The sequence below is a fragment of the Lactuca saligna genome, chromosome 2 (assembly GCF_052625555.1).
Source record: "Lactuca saligna cultivar CGN05327 chromosome 2, ASM5262555v1, whole genome shotgun sequence".
Taxonomy (NCBI): domain Eukaryota; kingdom Viridiplantae; phylum Streptophyta; class Magnoliopsida; order Asterales; family Asteraceae; genus Lactuca; species Lactuca saligna.
In genome coordinates this window covers 179,554,785-179,581,218 of record NC_136418.1, presented here as the reverse complement: position 1 = coordinate 179,581,218, position 26,434 = coordinate 179,554,785, and the positions used below count along the sequence as shown (strand labels likewise).

Sequence of the window (26,434 nt, the reverse complement as noted above, 5' to 3'; positions counted from 1 at the left end):
TTATTGAATGTTACAGGATATAATTCAAAATTCAATTTCCTCATGTTGTTGCTGAAATGACAGCAATTGGTTTTGGCCTACCAAAGAATGCATTCACCGCTTTAATGAAGAATGTAAGTGTTTATTTTTCTTTTCTGTTTGGTGAAAATCATCAAATGACAATCTCATTATATATCTTAGGATCTTATCAGTTAATGAACTTGATCGTGGGTATGATCAAGCACATGTTTACAATTCTACCCCTGCTTTTATCTTTTATCTTTTGTGTCATATAATTATATTTCCCCCTTTTTTTATCAGGTTAATTTGGTGGTTAATTATGATCTTCCTATAATACATGATCATCAATCTCAACCTGACCATGAAGTGTACTTGCATTGAATCAGGAGAGCAGGGTGATTATGGGAGATGTTAAGTAGTTATAGGGCTTTAGATGCTTTCCCTTTGGGTAGGAAATGTTTTTAAGACATGATCATCAATCTCTACCCCTGCTTTCCTTCTGGTGTTTATCTCCACATAAAAACCCTAAAATGTGGATGTGCTAAAACTGAAGAAACTAGAAGACACATACTGGATTTTAGCAAGTCGGGTAAGTTTAAAAATATATTAATACGATATTGATTAGATTACACAACATGTAGTGTAGAAAATATGATGAATATTTATGATCAATATTCAACTTTTGAAAATGTATCCAGTTTGATGTTTATCTGTTTGACATTTTTTTGACAGAAAATGAGAATACCGGAGAAGATGAACCACAAATTGACACTGAAATGATCAATGGAATTATCAAATCCCTTCTGGTATCATCTCATATCACTTGCTTATGAAATTTCTTCATCTATACTTGAAAAGATATATTGATTTTTGTGTTGTTTCCAGGCTATCCCTGATGCAGTTCTCAGCACAACAATTATGATTTTATGATGTTAGGCTAAACTATAAAGCAATCATTCTTTGTTTTAGGAAATGTTTCAGAGCTTCTTCAGGCAGCTTAATGATGAGTTACTGAAACAAGAAGGTGCCCCTTTATAGCAATGTAGTATTAGGTTATATAGTTAGGGAAAACCTCTTAATAACAACGTATAATTAGATCTCCTTAATATCAATGTATTACAATTTTATGATATGATGTTATTGAATGAAATTGATTGTGTAATGGATTGTATTTTTTGTATATGGTATTTTATTTTCTATTATGAGACATGAAATGCAAATTTAATTTAAAAATTAGTAAATCTATAAATAATTTTAAAAAAATAAAAAATAAAAATTACGATACGCAAAAATGTGTGTCATCTTCATTTATGACATGACCTTTCTTGACAACGGCTTTAATGATACGCATTGCGTGTTATAAATGCGCGTCGTCTATAGACGACACGCAAAAGCGAGTCGTCTCTCGTTATGACAGGGCCTTCCTTGACGCGCATTTGTGCGTCGTCTGAGCGTTTAACGACGCGCAATGAGCGTCGTAAAAGGCCTTTTTTCTAGTAGTGAATGGTTATGTTATATTTGTTAATTTGGTTATGATTCCTTTTTTCATTTATGTTCTCTCATGAATGGATTGAGAGCGGTGGACCGGTTATTTGTGGCTAATTGTATTAAATTTAAAAGTAAAAAAAAAGGGAAAATGACTTAAAAGGGTAATAATGTTTCAAAAACGTACAAAAAACACCATTATTTTTTTTTTGGTGAAAAAAATACCATTAAACCGTAATTTTTGTACAAAAAATACCAACAAAGTACAAATAACCTTTTAGATGACCTGAGGTAACTGGTTACCTCAGGTGAACTACTGAACGTGCTTTAATGACCTTCATCCATCAAATTAGGGTTCCATCTTCATCCCCCTTCTTCATCTCCTTTGGCTCCTATGGCATCTTCAAGTTCATCGAATTATTCTAAGTCAAATTCGAACATTTCCAAGAGCAGGAGCACAATTGATTATGCCCACCCTTGTCACTGTGAGAAGCCTTCCCAAGTTTGGACCTCAACTACGACTAATAATCCGGGTAGAAAGTTCAGAGTATGTCGTAACTCACTAGTAAGTGGTTCTAGCATCTATCATCTACTTATTCTTCATACTTAATTTGTTATGTGAATTTTATTATGTATATTGAAGGATAAGAAGAAGAAGAAATGTGATTTCTGGGAATGGGTCGATCAAAATGACGAACTAATAAAAGAAGACAACACTGAAGTCAAGATATCAGTATTGGAAAATAATTTTTGGACACATAAGGTGAAGGCAGATAAAGAATCAATGAGTTTCAGAAAAGACTTGGATAAATTAACTAGGAAATATTGGAATCTCAAATGTTGTATGTTGTTGTTCTTTGTTATGTTTTGTATGTATGTTATGTTGAAATGAAATGGAAATTGTAATGTAATGACTTTGGTAATGTATTTAGAAAGTTTGGTTAACTAAAAGTCTTGTGTTGGAATTGATTTATTGGTTACTGCTTAATACTGGAATGGAATTAGTGATTCCTGAAATGGAATGGATTTATTGGTTATTGCTTAATATTGATTCTTCACACAGGATTGGAATTAATGGTTCCTGATTAATTATCTTTGTGTATATAGAAATGAAATTAACGATTTTCGGTTAATTGTCATTGTGATTCCAAGAATGGAATCATTGATTCCTGGAATGGAATGGAAATATTGATTATTGCTTTATATTGATTCTTCACACATGAATGGAATTAATGGTTCCTGATTAATTATCTTTGTGTATATAGAAATGAAATTAATGATTTTTGGTTAATTGTCATTGTGATTCCAAGAATGGAATCATTGATTCCTGGAATGGAATGGAAATATTGATTACCAAACCACACATTGGAATGGCCTTGTCTAGGAATTAATGATTCTTGGTTTATATATTGGAATGGCCACATATTGGAATGGAATTAACTATTCTTGGTTTATATATTGAAATGGAATTAATGATTCCTGGTTTATATAATGGGATAAAGTTGGACCACATATTGGATTGGCCTTGTCTCTGTCCTTGTCCATAAATATAAACACACACATTACCAAACCACATGCATTATCTAAGTGGGACCACATACATTAAATATACACATTACCACATACATTAAATATACACATTACCAAACCACATACATTATCAAAATACACATTACACCTAATCACATGTAGCTTCAGCAGTTTTTAACTTAAATGTAAACAAGACATCAAAATTTGTGCCTAACAAAAGATTCCCTACCAAAAGTTGTCCTGCACTTACCAAAAGATTCCCTAAAAAAAGCTAACAAAAGTTATCCCCATTACTGCTCCTAGAGTGTTACAGGATTTTCAAGACTTCCCCCTGTATCATCCTTGGTCACCACCTTCCTCCTCAACCGAAGTTTTATGTTCCTCTGAGAAGGACCACACTTTCTCCTTTTCAAAGTTGGAGCAACCACATGATGATTCACCACTTCTTCATCAACTAGTTGTTCAACCTGCATCTCTAAATCATCCTTTGAATCTCCTTCAACTTCTTTCCCTGAATCACCTCCAACCTCATCCTCTAAATCAATTCCAACATCCTCAGCTTCCCCATGGCCTTGTCCCTGTCCTTCTCCCTGTCCTTGCCCTTGACCCTGCCCCTCACCCTCAAATAGCTCATGGTAATCAAAGAGATCTGAATCATCTACTGCATTAAGCTGTTTCAGAGGACATTTCCTCTTGTTATGACCTGGTTGGGAACATAAACTGCATTTAGAAGTGGTCCCAACTTTGTTGACAGTGTGTCTGTCACTTCTTTCTGAAATGCATTTCTTCCTGTTTGTCTTTGGTCTGCCAGACAATCTTCTACGCTTTGGTGGTAAGATGGTATTCATATCATTTGCTGGCCACATTTCATGTCCATTAATTGGCTTAACATTATACTTGTAGCAGCTTCCAAACATTTGTGTTGTGTACCAATTTGCTACATACTCCTCTATATTCCCATTCAAGCACAAGATTGCAGAAATAGCATGTACACATGGTATACCTGTCAGCTGCCATGATCTACATCCACATGTTCTTTTATGTAAGTCAACTGCATACACCTCATTCAACCATCTACTCTCATATTGATGAAAACCACTTGGAATTACTCCCCAAAACCTGTTATGAAATGTAACATATAAGTTATGTAAGTCAACTGCATACACCTGTTATGAAATGTAACATATATGTCTATATATATATATATATATATATATATATATATATATATATATATATATATATATATATATAATGTATAAATACCTCTTTATTTTCTTCATGTCCTCAATCTTCCTTCTTATTGAGGGACAAATGTCCAAGTTCCACTTCAGTCCCTTCCTTTTCTGAGTAAACATCCTTTCCATGACATACACTCTAATGTCTTCCAACATTGCTATTATTGGTTTTTTTCTAGCTTCCACAATAGCTGCATTAAAATGACTCTGATACACCATTTTCAATGGCATCACTACCACTATCTTCCCTAAAAAATGCCTTGGACCATGTGTTTGGGTTTTTTTTCCATCAGGTGTTCATAGGCAGTATTGTCAATCAGTTTGATCTCCTTCATGATGTCTTCAAATTTTGTGGTTGTTGTGGCCTTGGCAGCAAACCAGAAAAGTTTCCTGTATTCAGCTCCTGAGAATTTTTTCTTGAAGTTGGCATAAACATGCCTGGCACATTGTCTATGCTCACATTCTGGCACTCTTTCCTTAACTGCTTCAATCAGTCCCTATTAAGTAACATTTTGATGTCATTATACGTTAAAAATAAAATAGAAATACTATTATGAAAAAACAGTTGAGTACCTTGTGTTGGTCAGATATGATGGTTAGTCCTCTACCTTGTCCCATATCAATGTCTTCAAGTAATAGATCCAAAAACCATTTCCAATTTACCTTATTTTCAACTGGTACAACAGCCCAGGCTAGAGGATACATTTGGTTATTAGCATCCTTACCAACAGCTGAAACTACCTCACCTCTACAAAGTCCCTTTAAAAAACATCCATCTACACCAATCACTCTTCTACACCCCTCAATCCAACCATCCTTCACAACCTTCAAGCAAATATACATCTTAGAAAAATGGACTGTAGAATCAGGCATGATATCCACATCCAATTTCACTGTGGAACCTGGATTAGTCCTCAATAACTCCAAACCATAACTTCTAAGCTTTTCATAGTGTGCCACCAAGCTCCCTTCTATCTCATCCATTGCAATTTTTTTTGGCATTTCTACACTATCCAAAACTAACTTTTAGATTAAAATCTCTAAGGACTGCTGCTGCCATTTTCCTGTAACTAATTCTTGGATTATCTATTATGGTTTCTATTAACTGTTTTCCAATCCAACTATATGTGACCATTAAACCTAAATTTAAGGCCCTACTACAATTATGTTCAGAGATTAAGGACTTAATCTGAAATGATCTTTCTTTACTCATCCAAGTTGCCCACAACCTAAAAGGGCATTTAGACTTCTCTTCACCTTTGCAACATCTAACTAATAATCTTGTTGAATCATTTTTTTCATACCACAGTTTATACCCATTAGCAACAGCATAATTACTTAACAAATGCTTAAGTTCATAACGATCACATAATTTCATACCTAAGATTGGAGACATTGTATCCCATTTTTGGTTAGGATCATGAACTGGATACTTATGAAGATTTTTCTTGACATCTTTCTTATCATCTTTCTCATCATCCACAATTCTTGGAGACTTGAAAAATTTTCTTCTAATGAAAGGATCATCAAATGGCTGTAGTTGTATCACTTCATCATCAGCCTCATGCTCCACGAACTCATCATCTGAAAGCTCAGAGTCTACATCATCATCATCATCCGTATTACCATCTACTGATCCATCTTCAGCTATCTCTTCTTCAATCCACTCCATAACTGGATATTGACTGTGATCAATGTACAAATTGATCATACCCCCATTCTCATACCCAACATCAAGGAAACGAACATAATCATTTTCATCTTCCAAGACTCTTAACCCATCTCTCAGTGAACGTTGTGGAAGACAATAGTACACATTGATTGTTCCATCCTTGACCAAGTTCTTCACATACGAGATGAACTCCATGAAACTCATGCTTCTGAAATCGACATTGCTAACAACCATTTTTACTGGATTGAAATACACAATCGGTTTGGGGACAAAAGAACCTGTATGATTTACTTCGATTGTGAACTTGGAATCCATTGTGATTCTATAGAAAGGATGAACGAACGAAATAGAAGGAAAAAAGGAACCCTTGATTTTGGGGGAAATAACGAAGGGTAAGGGCAAAATTATTCTAATAAATCTTTTAACCGGCTAACCTATAATACCCGGTTTAATGGTATTTTTTTCACTAAAAAAAAATAATGGTATTTTTTGTACGTTTTTGAAACATTTTTATCCTTTTAATCATTTTCCCCAAAAAAAAAAAAAAAAAACAAAAATAAACACGTAACACTCGGCTGGCCGCTGGGTGTATTCACTCGGGATGAAGTAAAAACACACCCTGTAGTCCTGTACTCGTAAAACGAGGGGATTTTTCGTGATTGTTTGTGTATTCAATCGACAATCGCAAACGCGATGCAGAGGGAGGTTGGGACTGCTGAGAGAGAAACAGAGAGATATCGAGAAGAAGTGAAGGCTGAAGGCAATCTGATTTGAGGTGGCGCGGCGACGGTGGTCCGGAGCGGCGTCGGAGGGCCATCCACGACAGGACTGCACAGTTAGGGGATTGGGGGCCGAAATTGATGGTGTCCAGCCCTAGTCACCCTCCTAAACCTACTGATTTGATTAATTCACGGGATAATCACAAAACCTAGTTATTGTATTGATCAATTCAAGCTTTTGTAAGTTAGGGGTTTATGATGAATTAATCAAACCGTGTGTTTGTGTGTACTTTGGGAGCGAGAACGATAGAAGCCGATGGAATTGACACCCTGGAGTTGATAACTTATATGAATTTTAGCAGTTTGGTAGCTAATTTTAGTAAAGTCTGCATCCTTCATCCATGTTCAATCGTGATTATAAATTTTGGAGAACACTTGATTTGATCTTTGAAGGTGAGTGCTTGCTTTTCTGGAATCTACATTTAACCACTTTTACCAATCATCTAAACTTGTTTTGCAGTTCTTGCATTTATTAAAGGACTTTAGATTCCACTGTTTCTTTATTGGAGTTCATTTGTTTTACTTCTGTTTTCTGTTTTGCTTAATAAATTGCTTAATTGTAATTGTAACTGTAACTGTGACTATGTAGCTAAGAGTTTATGAATTTTGGTTGCTAGTTCTAGAAGGTTGCACATCAACTCAATTGTGAAGATGATTTAGAATGTGCCTCAGGTTGGTCACTCCATAAATTTAGAACTTAACGAGGAAAGTCTCATGAATTTCACTATTCACTTTCGTTCTATATGCATTAAGTAAAAAAAAGTTCCATATATAGCGTACTAAATTAAATCTTGTCCTCATCATTAAGTCCATTAAGTTATAAAGAAACAACACCTCTTTGCCTAAGGTGTCATTCATCAAGACTTTAATGCTAGTGCCCTTTTGAGTCTTGGGAGTTTTTCTAATTGTATGATTGTAGCTTTTCCTTTCTTTTTCATATATTTATATACGTTGCCATTGCTATATGCTCGTTATTATTGGTTTCAGAGTCACAGAAAACGATTCATAACCTGCCTCCTCATGAGGGCAAAATAGTATCCCATGAACCGCTTAAAATTGGTTATGCAAACTTAAGAAAAATGTGCAATCATTGCCGCTTATTACTGACATATGTCTTTGTAGTTTAAGGGTTTTATGGCTAAAAATATAACACAATCACTGCCAAGAATTAAAGCTTCTTGAGCCGCGGCGGGGGGACATATTATTGGGAAACTTGCATAAAAGGGTATAACTTAACAATGTGACTGGATTCTAGTTTCTAGTTTAATATATATATATATATATATATATATATATATATATATATATATATATATATATATATATAACCCTCCAAACTAGGTAGATTACTATTTTTTCTTAATTATGTGACTTACTAAACCGATCGAATTTATGTTTTTTTCTTTATTGTGGCTAAGAACTTAAAATATTAAAAGTAATGACAATCTAATTAGCCTTGCAAAATTTTAAATGAAATTAATAGAATAAAAGATAGAAAAACATACAATGACTTAATCAAACTTTTAATAAATCATTCGATATAGTTATTCAATTGAAGGACAAAAAGGTTGAGTTATATTCGTTAAAAAGTATCGATTTTATACTTTTGTATAAACTTCAATGATATTTTGCAAGAAAAAGATATATAATTAATTTGTTTTATTTTATAATTTAACTCAATTTAATAGTATTTTATTAAAACAAAACTAAGAAAAAATAAAATTGTATTTGTTTTTTTTAAACTATGTCATTTAAAAGGTTTTATACCTAAATTTAGGTATATGACAACCACATGTTTATTTTTCCATATATATATATATATATATATATATATATATATATATATATATATATATATATATATATATATATATATATATATATATATATATATATATATGATACGGTATAATTTTATGGTCATTAATTGAAGAAAACAGTTATTGACCTTTTATTGTCACTAGATGGCAAATTATAGTGATGACTTTTTATAGTGTCACCAATTTGATAAGTGGCAACTTTTATGATCACTAATTGGTAAAACAGTAACGACTTATATTTAGTGACTACTTTTGGCGACAGAATGAGTCGTCAGATATAGTGACCACTGGCACTATGTACTATTTACTAGTGATCACTTGTATATTTCGGTCACTAATCAAAATTAGTGATGGACTGATAGTGACAAAAAGCGACCACCAATATTTTTCTAGTGACCATCGTTTTCGTCACTAATTATTAACATTTTTCTTGTAGCGTGTTTTTAGTAAATCAAAATTTTCAAACCATATAAATACGAGTTTTTAGTAAATCAATTTTTCAAACCATATAAATATCAAAAAATCAGGTTTAAAAGTTGTAAGCGTCGTTTACAAACTTTTGTAGTCTAATATTGGCGTTTCAAAATGATGCTATTTTTCTGATCCATGAATGCACCCTGAGATAAAATGAAGACCTTGTTCCTATAAAAGACAGCGTATTTAGTATTTCTATGAAGAATTAGACAAATACGTTTGTTCATAAAACTTCATCACCAAGTTCTGTTTCGGAAAATAACGTATCCTAAGTTTTGAACGAAAGGATAAGTCTTGGTTTTTAAAATGCATGTGGACTTTTTGAGCAATGAAACAGTAAGTTGACTGTTGTATTCCATTATTCAGATATAATTTTATCATTCAAGTACAACGATAAAGAAAAAAAAAAATAAACAAATAAATAAAATGATGAAATACAACCAGAAACCAACTGAAACTGGGTAACTGCGGTCTGGTGGGACTAATATTATAATCATCAGCTGTCGATTTCTCCACAGTTTCCGTACCCTCTCAGCGTGTCTTCTTCTTCAGCACAGAAACAATCCTCAGAAGCATAAGATTTTTATTATCAGAAAAATCCAAGATTTCCATCAGCTACTTTCCCTCCAAATTTGATTCAAGATTCTTACAGATTAAGCAATTCTTGATCGGGCATACTATTTAAACCCCATATCATCTCCGTCATTAATGCAGATCAATCAAACCTTTCCATATATGGAGTATACAACCGGATCTCAACCCGATAATTTCCAGACCTTCTTCATGGAATGGGTAACCCAACTGGAGCTTTACCTTCATCAGCTTCTCCACATTCTTCAGTCCCCAGATCAACAAGACGAGTCCAAACACAAACAACTCATTCGCCGAGTCATGTCTCACCACCATGAATACTTCCTTGCCAAGGCCCGAGTTTCTAGCCGGAATGTTTTTCTTGTTCTGTCACCACCGTGGCTGAGCTCCTATGAGCGAACCTTCCTATGGTTATCTGGGTTCAAGCCGGGTCTTGCCCTCCATGTCGTGAATAGATGTGGGGTGGAATTGAGCTCCGATCAGACGGAGAGGATGGAGAGGTTGACGGTGGACACTAAAGACCACGAGAGTGCGATTGCAGAGAGGCTGGCGAGGTTGGAGCAGCAGGTACTGGCGCCGTCCATGCTGGCCATGGCGAGGATGGGAGGAAGGGAGGTGAATGGCATGATTCATGAAGCGGATGCTGCAGTAGAGAGAATGGCGGAGCATATGGAGTTTTTGGTTGGGTGTGCGGATTATTTGAGGGAGAAGACAGTGGCGAAGGTGGTGGGGATATTGACGACGGCTCAGACGGTGAGGTTCTTGGCGGCTATGGCTCAACATCAGTTAAGGATTAGGAGGTGGGGGCAGCTGAGGGAGAGGGAGATTCATGGAGATGCTAATCTCTCTTAATTAAGGATAGTCGTTCGAACGGATTTCCAAGTTCCAAAGGCTGGTGCCATGCGCTATGGGATCATGACAACTAGAATTGTTGTGTTCCTTTAATTAAATGCAATGTTTCCACTCTTTTCATCAAAAGGTTGTTTTGTGTGGAAGTGTTTTTGTTTGTGTTGTAAACGACAAAGATGTATGTGGTCGAGGAAATTGTCCGTTTAACTGATTTCTTTAACCGGCAAGGTTAATAATGAAAGAAAAACGACAATAAAATAAGGGCAGGATTATTTTGAAAACAACTAAAAAACTTTCTTAAGTGTGGGCAACGGGGTTATTGAAACCAAATATTGTCACCTTACATTTTAACATGTTATAACATGAAATGGGGGTGATGTTTCCAATTTTATAACATGGTGTTAAGAAGAGTGAGGAAAAAAGAAAAAGAGAAGGAAATAATCTGATTGGGTGTTGCCTCTCGTGCTCCTTAGGGAATCCACAATGCATTAAACTTCATAAAGTTTAATGGATTGTCATATCATCATTCTAAAATTCATACAACTTTATTATTGTTTTCTCTACAATGCATTGAATTCTACAAAGTTTAATACAATCTTACAAAATATAATTTATAGTAAATATTTAAGGATTAAAACTTTCCTTTTTCCCATTGAAGAGTTCAATGGCCATTGAACTCCAAATCTATTGAATGCCAATGTGACATCTCACAATGGTTGAGTTTCATCCATTGAATGATATATGGATTTGCCACCTCATTCAATTCTCTCATTGAACACACCATTGTGGATGCTCTTACCACATTTCATAACATCACATCTCACAATTGGAGGTTGGGGTGGTGTTCCAGCCGTTACCATAGTGTTGAGGTGCCTCCACATAGGCAAAAACGCCATTCCACAGGCCCATATCGCGTAGTCAAAAGCCATTCAAAAAGATATCATTAAAACTAATTTATAAAACAAGAACATTAATCAAACAAATATAAAACGTACTATAAAAAAGAAAATTAAATTAAGCTTTAGATGATTAATAGTGTAAATGTTATTATATGTTAAGCTTTAAATCATCAACGTTGCAAAATCATATTATTGAAAATAAATTTGGAAGAAACTTGAGTTTTGAGTTGTAACAACTCTATAATCAACAATTCTAACTTATGAACTCAATGAAATTGAGCAATCTGTGGTGAAACAAGTAATCTAAGAGCTTATGAAGTTATTTGGAAGTTTATAAGTAACATATTAATTGATTAGAATGGTCACAGGTAAGATTAGAAGTTAGTAAGAGTATATAGGTCAAACTTTGTATTTAAGGTCTACTTGAGCTTCTCTATTGCTCTTGTGACATTGGAATGTCTTCATCATTAAGTCATGATTAAGAAAGGACTTAAATGAGATGAAATAACGATAATGAAACCTATTTAGGTTGTTTAGACTCAAATGTGAAGTTTGGTATGAACAAAGTACAATGGTAAATGGATAACATATGAGTATTTTTGAATTTTTCTGCACCTACAACACGAGCCCGAGCGGGACTAAATCCAATTCTCAATGATTTGGATCACGGGCGGGCCTAATGGAGACTCCTGCAGGCGTGAGAGAATACACTTGTCAGCAAAATTGTTTTACTCATAACTCTTGCATACAAACTCGAAATCACACACAAATTTTGCCTATGTTCATGTTTTAACATGAGGAATGTTTTAAAACTATCAAATTCCACATTTTGAATTAAAATCTTTTTAAGTGACTTAATGGAACACTTATCAGGATTTTGACATATCTATTGATACTCATAAGTGACATTTGAATTCCCAAATCATTCTTAAAGAAGAAGGGATGTATTAGAAGCTTTTATTTCATTTGAAGGTTAAGAAGTATAGCTTTGAACTGAGGTGATTTTACTGTGAGTGTAAGTCGCTATATTATTTTCACACTTGATGCATTAATGATATTTAGATATCATATATATCTTGGAATTTGACTTCACTTAATAATGTTATTTCGTTCCTTACTTGTTATATGTCTAGTTGTCTACCATTGATACTTATTTACATTCATGAAATTATTTTTATGAAATCTATTATTTTTGAGAAATCTATGCACATTTTGAAAGGATTATTTGATGGACACAAGTTCCTATTTATTAAAAATGGTTTTAAGCATCCTACTTGTTCCATACATGCTAGAATGGGTTGACCGAGTGATACCTAATATGCATCAAGATTGATTTGTTGTGGATAGATTTCTGGATAATCCTCACTTTGCACAAGTAGAGGTTTGCTTCCTATTGTATGGGCTTGGGGGAGATGGGTACCCTAGTGCCTAGTTTGTTTCTCAGATAAAAGTTGGTGGTAGTTATTCCATTCATGAGTTGGGAGCTTAGTTATTAGGGAGTTTGGACTTATTGCGATTGACAAGGGTTGGGAATAGATGCATGCATTATATATTGTTGCATATTAAATTCTTACTTACCTTTTTTTTGGAGTTTTTAGATGATTTGTAAAGATTTGCTATGCAATGTTTAGCCTTGATTTTATTTGGTGATATGAGCTATACCCTAATATGATTTGTGATGTTTCTTTGATTTTGGAGGTTTCATATTTGTAACATCCCAAAAATTACAAAAGAGATTTTTCATTTAAAATAGGTTAACTAATAAAAATCCTTTGCTTGAAATCATGTTGTAACAACCAATTGTTTGAAAACCATATGATTAACGAAGTTGAATTACAAAATAACGGAAACAATATATTTGATTCGAGTGTACAATCTTACTAAGCTATTCATATAAACAACCTGCAAAAACAATTTATCCATAGTTGTATGCAGAAAGATTAATGAATTCCCTAGTATACCACATATTTCATCGTGCATACAATGCATCCAAGCTAAACTCTCTTATCTACATGCATACAAGCATACATATCATCTATTTTTGCCACTAACTCTTAGTCGCCACTACTATCGGCTCTCAGTCCCCCTATAGTCATCGGCCTCTCGCCAGAACCACATCCGTACTGGGGCCAATGCTAATATTGACAACTACATCATGAATATGCAATCATATGTAGTCAGGAGTTGGATATACAGTTAAATAGGTGATCCCACTCTAACGCCACAACTAAACAAGGAACAAACAAGAAAGCCTAGACCAAGAGTTCTCAGGCTATCCAACTTAAACTACATACAACCCTTGGGTATCCACTCAAAGATCAACCAATACTATCATTACCCAAATGAAACATGACACCTAACATTATCATACAATCAATAGTCAACACCCTACCAGTCTAGCATACAATGACACCAAGTGTCTCATACTGCACACACATAACAAGAAGTTATCCTATTCAACTAGTATACATGTACTCTAACAATGCCACTATCCTAACATACAAAGCATATATAATGTCATACGTGGCATAGTGAGAAACTCACCTGAATCGAAAAACCAGAGAAACACATCAACACTTTCACTTCCTTGGACTGATCAATCCCATAAACCAACTATCACCAAATAAAGACCAATCCTTAATCGAAAACTGAAATCCTTCAAGTTTGACCAAAGGTCAAATTGGTCAAAAGTTAATGGTTACCACGTCGTGGTGAGCTCATGGCCAAATCATGTGTGATGCCCAGTTTTTCACATCAGGTACACCTTAAAAATAGATTTCTCTAGACAAAACTGCACAAATGGTTCCTGTAGTTAGCTAAAAATAGCCACTTTGGTCCAAAATGGGTTGGACCAACACCAAACGTCCAAACTTTTCATTTTGTTGCGGTTTTAGTTTGTTTAAAAAATTGAAAGAGTTTAAAATGACTTTTTTGCCCTTGTTATTTGTTTTTCCTTTTCTTTTTATTACTCCATTTTTTTAATTAAAAAAACAACCTACATCATCCCACCTCCCCCTCTCTCTCTCTCTCTCTCTCTTATAATACATTTCCCTTTTACTAACTATCGAAAAATCATATCAGGTACTCCCATCTTGCCGGAGCCACCACCCTCTCGTCATAGAACTTGCCACTCAGATGTCTCTCTCCCTTTACCAATCCAATTTTCATTAAGCGAAATCCCAACTCAGGTTCATTGATTGCAGCTCTGTGGTTCCTTGGATATAACCACCATCAACACTAGATCTGCACCATCTATGCAAACTATCGACGTCATCTTTTTCGCTCCTCCTAGATAACCACCGTCGGCTTCACTCTTATCCTATTTCAGACTTGAGAGATGGGTAGTGAATAATTACTAAAGATAATATAAATAGTTATCATATCATATGATATGATTTAATAAGTCATGTATAAGGTTTTGGACACTTTGGTGAAACTTATACTTATAAACTAGTTACCATTATCTAATTAGTTTAATTATAAAATGAATTTGTCTTCTTTTGGAGACCATGGTCAAAAAGATAAAGGGGGATGAGGGGTTGCTGAAGAGTGTTTGAATTGAGTTTAGAAAACGTAATCAACAACTGGAAGCATTAGGAACACAATCATAAGTAATATATGTTTGGCTCGTTGATTTGTCTGAATGAGTACAAAAGTACAAAAGAGAGAACAAGAACCAAAATTCCCAAAAGCTACTCTCTACTTCTATACTAACCCTATTTATAGGGTACAACAGACACAACAAATGCCTTGCAAAATACAGACACTGCGAAGTACCAGACTTCGCACCTATACATACCAAAACTACTGTCAACCTATCACTAGACATTTCACACTCAACAATCTCCCCTTAGTGAGAATTGTCGAAATCACGTCTTCATCTTCATGGTCTAATGAAGTACTCTGCAAGTTTCCATATATCGAAGAATAGTCTTCCGTATTTCAGCCTTATCTTTTGCACTATTCTTTTTGCAATTATTGATTCGTACAAACAGACTTGTATACTGGACATTCGTGTGCCTCTCATCATTAGCAACTTGAAAAAAAAATTGTCGTTCTCTGGTTCTTGTTCTTGCCAAGAAACACTACCCCCAGAGGCTGATGAACAATTTCTCCATCTCCGTATTTGTCAATATTAATCTTCCCTTTTAACAAGGACTGGGGAACTTTTGAAGTCTTGTTGATGGCCATGGCAAGGTTGATATCAGTGATTGTGAGGCATCCATAATAACTATCAATGTAGACTTTGGTATGAGTGAAGCCGATGCAAAAATCATCCTTATTTTTCTCTGGTAGTTATGTTACATCCACATTGCTTAGAATCGATGTCACTATGACCAAATTGTCAAGATCATCAATGGGAAGTCGGAAACTGAAAACTCACAGACTACATTGTTCTCCTTTAGTACAACATAGCGCAAATTTTGAAGAATCCCTTTGAAATTTTTTTCCCTAGTGATTGACATCAATTTAATGATATTCACTGAAGACCATATATCCTATTCGCTTTTTCCTAAGACCGCATGAAATATCATTTTCAGTCTTTTATATTCTTCATTCCCTTTGAATCGATCAACCAACTTGTACTAAAAGGAAATGTTTGTCATGTGATTGATAGGAAAATCGAGTTGATTGAAGTATGAGTTTTCAACATCATAACTTTTCGTTGCAACATTGCAAAAATCATCCATCTTCCCTGATGAAACAACCTGCTCAATAGTTCCATAGCACCAGTATTTGTTAGGATCACCCTTGTTGAAACCCGGTGGATCATTCTGTCTTTGCCTCATAATACTATTGATATGTCTTTGTCTTTCAATCTCTATTTCTAATCTTTTCTTTATCTCTTCTTCAGACAGAGTTATTTCGAAACCTTTCCTTTTATCTCCCCGATTGTCTTTTGATAGAGGTGGTTTAGAACTCGACCCAGAGCCTCCAACACTTTTGCTAATGACAATCCCTTTAGTTATCGGTCTTGAAGTGTTGGTTGTCGAAGTTGTTGAAATACAATCCACAAATTTCGTTTTTAAATCATTATTAAAACCATAAATATCATCATCATATAAACATCATAAACCATGTATCTCAAAAATATCATAAGAATTGTCAATGTATCAAAATATCATATCAAAATTCAGAGTGAAATATCCAAGGCTAGAAAATTATGGTATGTGCCATGCAGTCATCTCGAGCTCTTCCCATTGCTACCTGAAGTACCTGAAACCAAAACTGAAAACTGTAAGCACAAAGCTTAGTGAGTCTCCCCAAACTACCACATACCTTAAAAATAACACATAAAAGCATTTACTCGGCCTTGTCCACTACATCAGGCCCCGCCCAACATCAGATGAATCCGACATCGGGCCCCGCCCGGCATCGGACCGAAGTCTGGTATACAAAAAAAGACGACAACAAGACAAGACAATCGAAAGAATAGAGTGATTTAGGGATATAATCAGCATCTACAACTGTTATAGATATTGAGTAACATCTTATAGTAAATGGAGATTTGAACTTCAAATCTTTAGCAATTGCTGAGAAGTCTCTTCTTCATTTGTGGTGCTGGAAGGATTAACATTTCCAATAGGAGCCGCCATTGTTAGGGTTTCCAAAAGTTGCTTGAAGATGATAATCTTTGAACAAATTTACTGAAAATTTTGACAAGAAAGCATAAAGTCTTCAAATATCACCTCCAAATTCCTTTTAGAATCGACGAATAGTTTGAATTTGAACCGGTAACCAATCAGATTCTGCCACGTGTTGCATTGGTTATGGGATTGGTTACCATAAAAGTCGACACATCAAAAAAAGTAATCATCATGATTTCCTAAAATCCCATGGAATACTGAACCGTTATGTCCGCCAAACTTCTCTTTGTTCCCAATAAGATAAGAACTGTCATATGTTTCGCACTATAGAGCAAGTACACCATTTGGTTTTGACATCAAGAGAACACCAGGCCTTCACATTGAGGTTAGGATCATTTGATTTTGGGATTGTAAAGCAAAATCGTATACCAGACTTTATGAAATCTAGGTTTCGAATTGGTAATACCCAAAACCTCAAGGATTCCGGTGCAATGTGTTCCGAAGAAAAAGTGGGACTCAAATTAAAAAAATGTGTGATTAGTGTCATCAAATAGCATTTGATGCGAAATAAGTTGGATCCCAGGCAAATATGTTTTCATTCGACCTCCCTCCTTTATCCCCCACACCCTAAAGTAAGGTCATTGCTTACATTATAATATGTGATTAATTCTGACTTGCATGGAAGTGTTTAAAGGAGTGTAAGGGCTTGCAAAAGTTTCTAGTTTTTTTTTTTTCATTTCTCTTCCTTTCTTCCTCATAACCGAAACCTCTCATCCACTCCCTCTTCTTCTTGTCTTTTAAAGTATATTGAAGAATTAATGCGTAAAAGAGCTTCTCCTTTAGTTCTTATTTGAGTTAAGCACTTAAAGACTTAAGAAGTACTTTATACAATATGTTAACTATCATTCCAAGTGTCTTAATCTTAATCGTGGATACTTATAGAGACGATCATGCTCTTTGATCTTTTTATCTCCATCAACATCTCAAAACCAAGTGGGTTCAAAGACTTCAAATGTTGTCTTTCCAAAACCTTCTATGGTGTTTTAATATCATTCCAACCTCTATAAAAGGAACATTTGGTGGTTTTGTTTTTGAAATATACTCGAAAATAATGTTGTTACTTTTAAAGCTTCCGTTGCAGTTTTTAGTGAAAAACTCTCTTATAGTTTGTATCAAAACCCATCAGTGGTACAATAACCATCTTTTATATATTTGTAATGCCCGTGTTTTTAGGCTTGTCATTAATAGTAATGTAATAGTCTAGGTTAACCTTTGTAACCATTTTGAAATAATAAGAATGTATTATTTGAGTATTATGTGTTTTATACTTAATTGCTTAATTGTGTGGCTTAAATGAATTAAGAATAAAAATATGAGTTAAAATGAAATGTTATATAATCCCGATATCGATACATGAAGACGTAGTGGTCGTGAAGAGGTTTCCGAATATATAAAGAATGCCAAAATTCGAGTTATAACGAAGAATTTATGACCTGTCGAAGTTTCGCAACAGAACCGGTATGACACATCGCGACGTAAATAGTGAATTTACGATAGAGCGATATCTAGCCTTAGAGATCTAAGTGAAAGTCATAGAATATGTTAAACCGAGAGCGTGCATAAAAAGAACGTTCAAATCTGACTTTGTATGAGGAAGTTATGATTTTTCTAAGTTTCAGCTTAACAGTATGCAGCCCAAAGTTCAAATTTTAGATCGAGTGAGTTTTAGCCAAAACAATCTAAACGAGAATCAACGATCTCGTTGATAGTAGTGCAACGGTGAAAAGACATTCGAAAACGGACGTCAGATGAAGGAGTTATGAATTTATAACGGAGTTTTCCTGTCTCGGCCTACTAAAAATAATATATGATTAATATATTAAAAATAAATCAAAATTAGCCAACGGAGTCTAAACGAGAGTTGTAGAGCATAATCTCACCTACGCGTGGATATAAAGAACGTCGAAAACATAACTCGTATGCGAAAGTAATGAACTTATTAAGTTTGGGGCGTGAACCCCAAAGTTGTGTCAGAGTTCACAACGTGAACTTAGTATTTATGACTTCTGGAGCCCGACAGACGCAAGTTGAGATGACGCACCTAATGACTACTGAACTCACGACATGAATATTTGAGATTCTCGTCGTGAATCCATAAAAATGCCCCTATAAATAGAAATCGAAGGGCAGCCGATCATGGTTGCTAATTCACTTACTCTCTCACTCCCGAAACCCTCTCTGGTCATTTTGAAGTACCCCTGAAGCCCCGGTATCATCCCGAGACCCGAAGCGAGTCCCAAAGCCCGAAGATCCCGAGAAGAAAAAAGTTTTGGAGTCGAAGCTCTGCTTGCGAGAAGCCCGATGTGTAAAGATCTTCCAGTTTCACCGAAGAATACTACTTCTACAAGCCATAGTGCTGCCCGATCATCTTCTGATCAAGTGAGTGCATAGCATTTCAAATACACGATTTTATGCAAGTAATCGATTGAATGTATTAAGTATATGATTTATGTGAGTGTATTATTGTTACCTTCTAACACATAGATCTACATGATTCTCTATGAAATACTTGTTATGTGTATATGTATCATCTGCTATTTGGAATGAGTATTGAAAGAACATGCTATACAGGTTTTAAGTTATGTATAATATATATATATTTTATCTACTAATATGTTGGGTAGAACATGACTAGATAGTTGGTGTGTGATGAAATAAATTGATGAGAGGCCTCGTTTTTGTTGTTAATCTAGTCATCTAACGGAGTATGGATGACGACCACAGACTCTTTCTAGACAGTCCCGTGGAACGCTGGCAGGTTCATAACCTGTAGGTGTTGTGGGCTTGATGTTCACCGATGTACTCTATCCCCCTCATGGTTGCCTTTAGGACATTTATTGTTGAGGAAAACCCTTTGCAGTAATGTCCATCCCAATGAAAATCCTAGATTAGGTCCCTTGAGATAGATGTTGTTTTAGGGACGTAAAATGAGGATAATAGGAATGAGTAATCGGATTATTGTTCATTGTTGAATTAAATATAGTTATTTATTGTGGGTTGAAAACCCTATATGCTCACCAGGCTCCCAAGCCTGACCCACTTAGTTTATTTGTATTACAGGTAGTATCGCGAGGGCATAAGATGGATGAATCATCAAGTTATTTTGTTTATAAGCTTGTGCATGTATATAACTGTTGTATGGCTTGTAATATGTCTATACTTTTTGGTCTGTATCGGAACATGACATCCCGAGTTTTGATTATATAATGAAAATGCATTTCTTTATGAAATGCTTTGGTAAATATTCTTTTATCATATTTTGTTCTGGGGAACAAATTCCGCAACACTTTTAAATCAAAAGGATTTACTCTGAAATTATTTTAAAAGCATAAATGAAACCAATCTTTTCTGGCCGAGATTTTGGGATGTCACAATATTAGAATGATTGTTTTATGTTTAATAATATTTTGTTTTTGAAAAACAAGCATGAATTTCTTTTGGTTAAGAAATGTCCATATTTATCTTCTTTTGCAAGTTGTAGTTTAAAATTGTTTACTTTTCTATATAAATATTTTTCATACATTTTGGTTATATAAAAGTAACCTTAGGAAAAATAAAGAGTTGCTTCTTGTTATATTTGATATGTGTATGATGTACATAAACTAGCCATTGACCATTGTATTTGTTGTGTGTGTTGTTTTGGTAAAAATGCTTGTAATATTTATTTATTTATATAGTATGTAATTAATTAAATATTTAAGTTTTCTTGGTTTATATTTGTAAATAATAGATTAGTCCTTAGAAAGAATTCATTTGTACAAAAATGTAAAAAGAAATTAAGATGAAGCCATTATTTGTAGAAAAAAAGGTAATTTTTGCATTAAATAAGTGTACAGTGAAAATAGTGACAGTTTCTATAAACTGTCGCTAAAACTGTCACTAATGGCTTTTCCTTAAAGGCTATTAGAGCTTTTTGCGACAGTTTCTGCAGCATGTTTTGAAAAGTGTTGCATGTTGCTAAATTATTTACCTTTCAAGAAGTTTTTCATCTTTTGCAAGCAATTGATGTTTTCTCGAGTGGGAGCTTTAAGAACACCATTACTAGAAGATTTTGGTCACTTAAATGTCCATTTAGGAATGGACTTCCCTCTCTAGGGTTATGTGATTTTCGCATAAACCCTAACTAATTAGGGTTTATTCCTTGTTTGCTTTTGGAGTTTATGGTATGAATACACTAGAGGAGTTCTCCTTTGGGATCTTTATCCTTTGCAAGAGATGTCTATCACATGATCTAAGGATCACGAGGTAATTATTATTTCCTTCTTTTAGTTTGATTTGAAAGTACGTTGCTAAGCTCAAGTATACATATAGGTGTATAATGGTGTTGGTTTTCCTAAACATGAGAAGAAACTTTTGTTGTTACTCAAGGGCAACTCAAACAGTTTAGAGGCTCTAAGCGAACCAAAATTTTGGGGCCCTTTGGTTTTATTGTACTCCTCAGTTATATTTCACATACAAGTTCACTATTTATGTTTTCTTCAATGACAATTTCAATATAAGATAAAGAAGTTTTCCTGTTGTAATAACCTAAATAAACAAGAATTTGATAAAAAAAATTATATATGATTCTTATAACTCCTAATATAACAAAAGTACATAGCAAACGTGTTATTAAAACCTATCATTCACTGTCAGTAATTTATGGTATTTAGGACTAGATAACTCAATGATATAGCTATATTCTAATTGAAAGAAGTAATTTATAGTTTTTTATTCTTCCACTTGATATATTTTATGGTTACTGGATTTGATGTTTTAATGGACTAAACTTTTGGACTTTGGAGAATATAGGCTCCTTTAGAATTAGGGGCCCTAAGCCCTGGCTTAGAAAAACTCTACATAGAGTCGGCCCTGTTGCTACTCCTTAGAAGCCCTCAAAGTTCTACCCAACTGATGATGTGAAAATCCCCTACTAAGCTCAAGTATACATATCGGTGTATAATGTTTATGCCATGAATACATGTATTATCCATAGTGACTTTTTTAACTATTGATACTTTTTTAAGGATCACATTACTTTAGGAATTGTGTTGATTATTTTGGTTAGGAGGTTCAAGGGCAAGAGGGTTGTTTTACATAAACAACTTACTTTTGGATTGTTTCTAGTTACTTGTAAATTTCATTTTTTTTCCTTCTTTAACATGCTTAAAGAAGCAAATATAAGCATCATATGGTAAAGAAGATCTGATAGCAAGGTCTAGAAGTCGACGAACTAGCTTAGGGAAAGGATGAACACAGTAAAGAAGATCAGGGGTACTAATAGCTCTCCATGAATGTGGAAAGCATTAGATATTACAAGTGGAAGGCTACACGGATACCATCACCACCCTTACATATTGTGCTTACTGATTGATGTGGGAAGAACTAATGTTGTATTTTGGGCATAATATGCTCTAATAGATCTACTATGTGAGTGATGTTACCAAATAGAAGATAAATTATGATGAAATTATTAGAAACATTAGAACGTTATCATAACGGTAATCTACCAACCACTTGAGTTTCAAAATGCAAGTATATAGCTATCAAACCCAAGGTTATAAAAATCGTTTGACGGTAGCTCAATGGTCGACTGGTGTTAAGGGATTAATCGGTCTTGACGGGGATTAATCGGAGACCATAAACTATTAATAAAATATTAAAATTAATTAAATATTAATATATCTTAAGAAAAACAAGTACTTCAAAATTAGAAAATAAAAAAAATTGTAATTTGGAAATACGAAAATATGAACATTTTGGTATAATATTTGAAATTTGGAGTAAAAAAAAAGTTGGTTTTCTGAATTTTTTTTTTGTTTTTTTTTTTTGACTTTTTCGACCTTTTTTACTTTTATTGACTTTTGTTGACCAATTAATCCTTCCAAGGTCGATTAATCCCGCCAAACCCAATTAATCCTAAATTTCCTATTAATACCCTAATCCTCGACGGTTGGAGAACGTCGAACGATTAATCCTGATTTCTGCAACTATGATCAAACCTGATGTACCTTGAGTTTCGATAATGCAACAAGACAACTCATGTTGGTTATATATAAGAAGTTAAAATGTGCATATTTATATTAGTTTTCTTAAGGCCATAATTTTTAAACTTAAATGTATGCTCATTGTTTTATTCATGTTTTTTTTAACTAAAATGACGACCTATTTTGTTGTATAAATTATATTAAATTAACATTAAAAGAGAATCCTCATACAAGACTGTTCAACTATAGCAGTAGCATGAAACATGCCCATGTCTATTTATTATCATTTTTATTTGGAGGCACACTGATGTCATTTCTTTATAGTTGAGGGACCAGTTATGATGTGAAGATCCATAAAAGTAGTCCATGACAAAAGTACATATCTAAATAATTCACTCTTCCTGATATTATTATGAAATATTATTAAATTTTTGCATATAAGAATTTTATTGTGGAACTAAAAAAGTAGTTTTTATGCAGGGATGCCTCTTTCTATCATCACTTGGCAGTTAGCACGCAATTTCCAGCAAATTACCAAAATTTATCACATCAACTTGTTGATATTTAACTAAATTAACAACAATAAACATTAATACCGATAATAACATTAAAGTTTGAATTATAATATCTTTTTCAGAAACAAAAAATACACTTCACGGATATGTATATTAAATACTAGGTGTGAGAGTTATCTATTACATAAAAATAAAATAAATTATCAAAGTGTACATATAAAACATTTTATTGAGCTTTTTAATCGATATATAGAACTATCCTTTTTATTTATTATGTTTTACAATTATCTTTTATATAAATGTCTTTTATGTAATTTTTGTACTGGTATAAGTTAGTTTTACCGAATTGAATACGTCCTTCAAAATATACGTCCTTAAAATATATATGATATTGCTTTGATGTATGTGATTAAAATGCTGAAAAAACAAAATGCATGGTAATGGAACTACTGTGTATTGCATAAGAATCTAAAACTGAGGGACGTGGAGTAAAAAAGCCCTTTTATTTCATATCCTCATCCCCCAATGTCATCAGAAACACCTTCATAACAACTGATTTTAGACATACACACTCACATCTTCTCTCTCTAGAGAGAGATAAGCTATACATTTCATTTTTTTTTTTATCATCTGGATATCTCCAATGGCGGCTTGGGTCTTATCAGAATGTGGTGCAAGACCAATTCCAACATTCTTCCCCAAGCCACGAACAGGAGTATCCAATTCCTTCTTTTCTAATACCAATTCCGATTCCATTGGAGTTACCCTATTCAACACCACTAAGTCAATCACAATCTCGTCCTCATTTTCAAGAATATGTAAAGACAAGAATTGGGGATTGAAGGTGAGTGCACCAGTTACAATTCCGTTTTTAGATGAAGACGAAAGAGAAATAGCCACTGAGTTCGACCCTAGTGCACCACCACCGTTCACATTGGCCGATATTAGAGCCTCCATTCCCAAGCATTGTTGGGTGAAGGATCCATGGAGGTCGATGAGTTATGTCTTACGAGATGTGGCGGTGGTTTTCGGGTTAGCGGCGGTGGCGGCGTATTTCAATAATATCGTCGTTTGGCCACTTTATTGGATTGCTCAGTCCACAATGTTCTGGGCCCTGTTTGTTCTTGGCCATGATTGGTAATCACGATTGTGTGAAAAAACCTTCTATTTGGGTTAATTGTCATTCTAATTATAATCTATCTTCCATTGTTCAGCGGCCATGGAAGCTTCTCCAATAATGCAAAACTTAATAGTGTAGTTGGTCATCTTCTTCATTCTTCCATTCTTGTACCCTACCATGGATGGTGCGTTTCATTTTTTCTAGTCTCGGCTTCAATTTATTTCTCTTCTTTTTAACCATCGGGTTGTGGATGCTACAGGAGAATTAGCCATAGAACTCATCACCAGAACCATGGACACGTAGAAAACGATGAATCTTGGCACCCAGTGAGTCTATCTCGTTACTAATCTTGATTCATATTATCAATTAACATTATTTCGATACACTTTGTAACAAAATCGTATGTATTTTCCAGTTGTCGGAGAAGATCTACAGAAGTTTAGAAGATGCTACAAGAAAATTGAGGTTCACTTTGCCATTCCCGATGCTGGCATACCCTTTCTATCTGGTAACACTCTCATGTGGATGGATGAACATTTGGGGTCGCCTTATTCAGTTTTGGTAATTGACAGATATGTTTAAAAATTAACAGTGGAATCGAAGCCCAGGAAAAAAGGGTTCACATTTCGATCCCAACAGCGATTTGTTTCTCCCAAATGAAAAGAAAGACATCATTACCTCGACAGTGTGCTGGACAGCCATGGCTGCTCTGCTTGTGGGTTTGTCCTTCACGATGGGTCCTCTTCAAGTGCTTAAACTCTACGGCATCCCTTATTGGGTAAGTTAAACAGTTAATCATCTTCGTAATCTTCGTGTCATTCCCTTTTTCTTCTAACTAACAATCATAATCCTTGATTTGAATTCAGGGTTTTGTCATGTGGCTGGATCTAGTGACTTACTTGCATCACCATGGCCATGAAGATAAACTCCCATGGTACCGCGGAAAGGTTTGAACTTTGACCCGACCCAAATTTCTGTTCTGTATTTCATCGTAAAAAATGGTGAATTTCTCAAATGAGTATACCACAGGAATGGAGTTATCTTAGAGGAGGATTAACAACGCTTGATCGTGACTATGGATGGATCAATAACATCCACCATGATATCGGAACTCATGTGATACACCATCTCTTCCCTCAAATCCCTCACTACAATCTAATAGATGCGGTTAGTGTTCTTGATTCCGAAAAAGTTTTAAAATCTTTCAAGCAATTCGAACGAAATATAATGATTGTGACATCTTTCATAACCGCTCTGTTCGCGACCTTTGAAAGGTCTGAAAGGGTCGTAGGGATATTTGAATAGTCATAAATGTCGTTATCATCCATCAAAATTTACCTTTTTGATTTCCCAAAATGACTTGACTTTTATGTATTTTGAAATTTTCTCAACAGACCGAAGCTGCGAAGCCAGTTTTTGGGAAATATTATCGGGAACCAAAGAAATCTTGGCCAATTCCATTTCACTTGTTGGGAGTTCTTGTAAGTAGTTTGAAGAAGGACCACTATGTGAGTGACGAAGGGGAGATTGTATACTACCAAACGGATACCAAAATCAGTGGAAATTAGTACATTCTGTCGAGATTTAACAAGAGAAAGGGATGCTACAAGACCTAATGATTCTTTGCTTGACAAGAATTTATTCATGAGTTTCTATCAACACATTCTCACACGATTCTAAAACTTGCATTTTTTTTTTTCTTATTATGAAAATAATGTAAACGAATAGAGATTTGAAGATGATATGATTTTAGTACGCTAAAACTTTGTTCTTTATGGGAATCTTGAATTTCATTAATTAAATAAATTGTTATAATCAGTAATTACAAGTATAAGTTAAACTGCTTTC

At 34.4% G+C, this 26,434-nt stretch overlaps 3 protein-coding genes and 2 long non-coding RNA genes across 5 annotated transcripts; 4 read left to right on the top strand and 1 right to left on the bottom strand.

Annotated features, from left to right (window-relative positions):
* The first annotated feature begins 324 nt into the window (after positions 1 to 324).
* Positions 325 to 1,078, top strand: LOC145029392 (uncharacterized). Its single transcript, XR_013676502.1, has 3 exons — positions 325 to 589; positions 733 to 806; positions 886 to 1,078. It is a non-coding gene; the product is annotated as an uncharacterized LOC145029392 (long non-coding RNA).
* Positions 1,079 to 3,314: 2,236 nt separating this feature from the next.
* LOC145030445 (uncharacterized) lies at positions 3,315 to 5,237 on the bottom strand. Its single transcript, XM_078978811.1, has 4 exons — positions 4,827 to 5,237; positions 4,513 to 4,750; positions 4,282 to 4,444; positions 3,315 to 4,134 (listed from the first exon to the last, which is right to left on the bottom strand). The coding sequence occupies exons 1-4, from the start codon at positions 5,235 to 5,237 to the stop codon at positions 3,315 to 3,317; spliced, it is 1,632 nt and encodes a 543-aa protein (XP_078834937.1).
* Positions 5,238 to 6,516: 1,279 nt separating this feature from the next.
* On the top strand, positions 6,517 to 7,366 carry LOC145029391 (uncharacterized). The gene is made up of 2 exons (XR_013676501.1): positions 6,517 to 7,097; positions 7,165 to 7,366. It is a non-coding gene; the product is annotated as an uncharacterized LOC145029391 (long non-coding RNA).
* A 2,311-nt stretch (positions 7,367 to 9,677) lies between these two features.
* Positions 9,678 to 10,660, top strand: LOC145029390 (protein DOG1-like 4). The gene has a single exon (XM_078977940.1). The coding sequence runs from the start codon at positions 9,707 to 9,709 to the stop codon at positions 10,439 to 10,441; it is 735 nt and encodes a 244-aa protein (XP_078834066.1). The 5' UTR covers positions 9,678 to 9,706; the 3' UTR covers positions 10,442 to 10,660.
* Positions 10,661 to 24,006: 13,346 nt separating this feature from the next.
* LOC145028342 (omega-3 fatty acid desaturase, chloroplastic-like) lies at positions 24,007 to 26,361 on the top strand. The gene is made up of 8 exons (XM_078977016.1): positions 24,007 to 24,603; positions 24,681 to 24,770; positions 24,846 to 24,912; positions 25,002 to 25,094; positions 25,179 to 25,364; positions 25,453 to 25,533; positions 25,616 to 25,753; positions 25,981 to 26,361. Exons 1-8 carry the CDS (start codon positions 24,110 to 24,112, stop codon positions 26,152 to 26,154), a joined length of 1,323 nt encoding a protein of 440 aa, XP_078833142.1. The 5' UTR covers positions 24,007 to 24,109; the 3' UTR covers positions 26,155 to 26,361.
* The last annotated feature ends 73 nt before the right edge of the window (positions 26,362 to 26,434 follow it).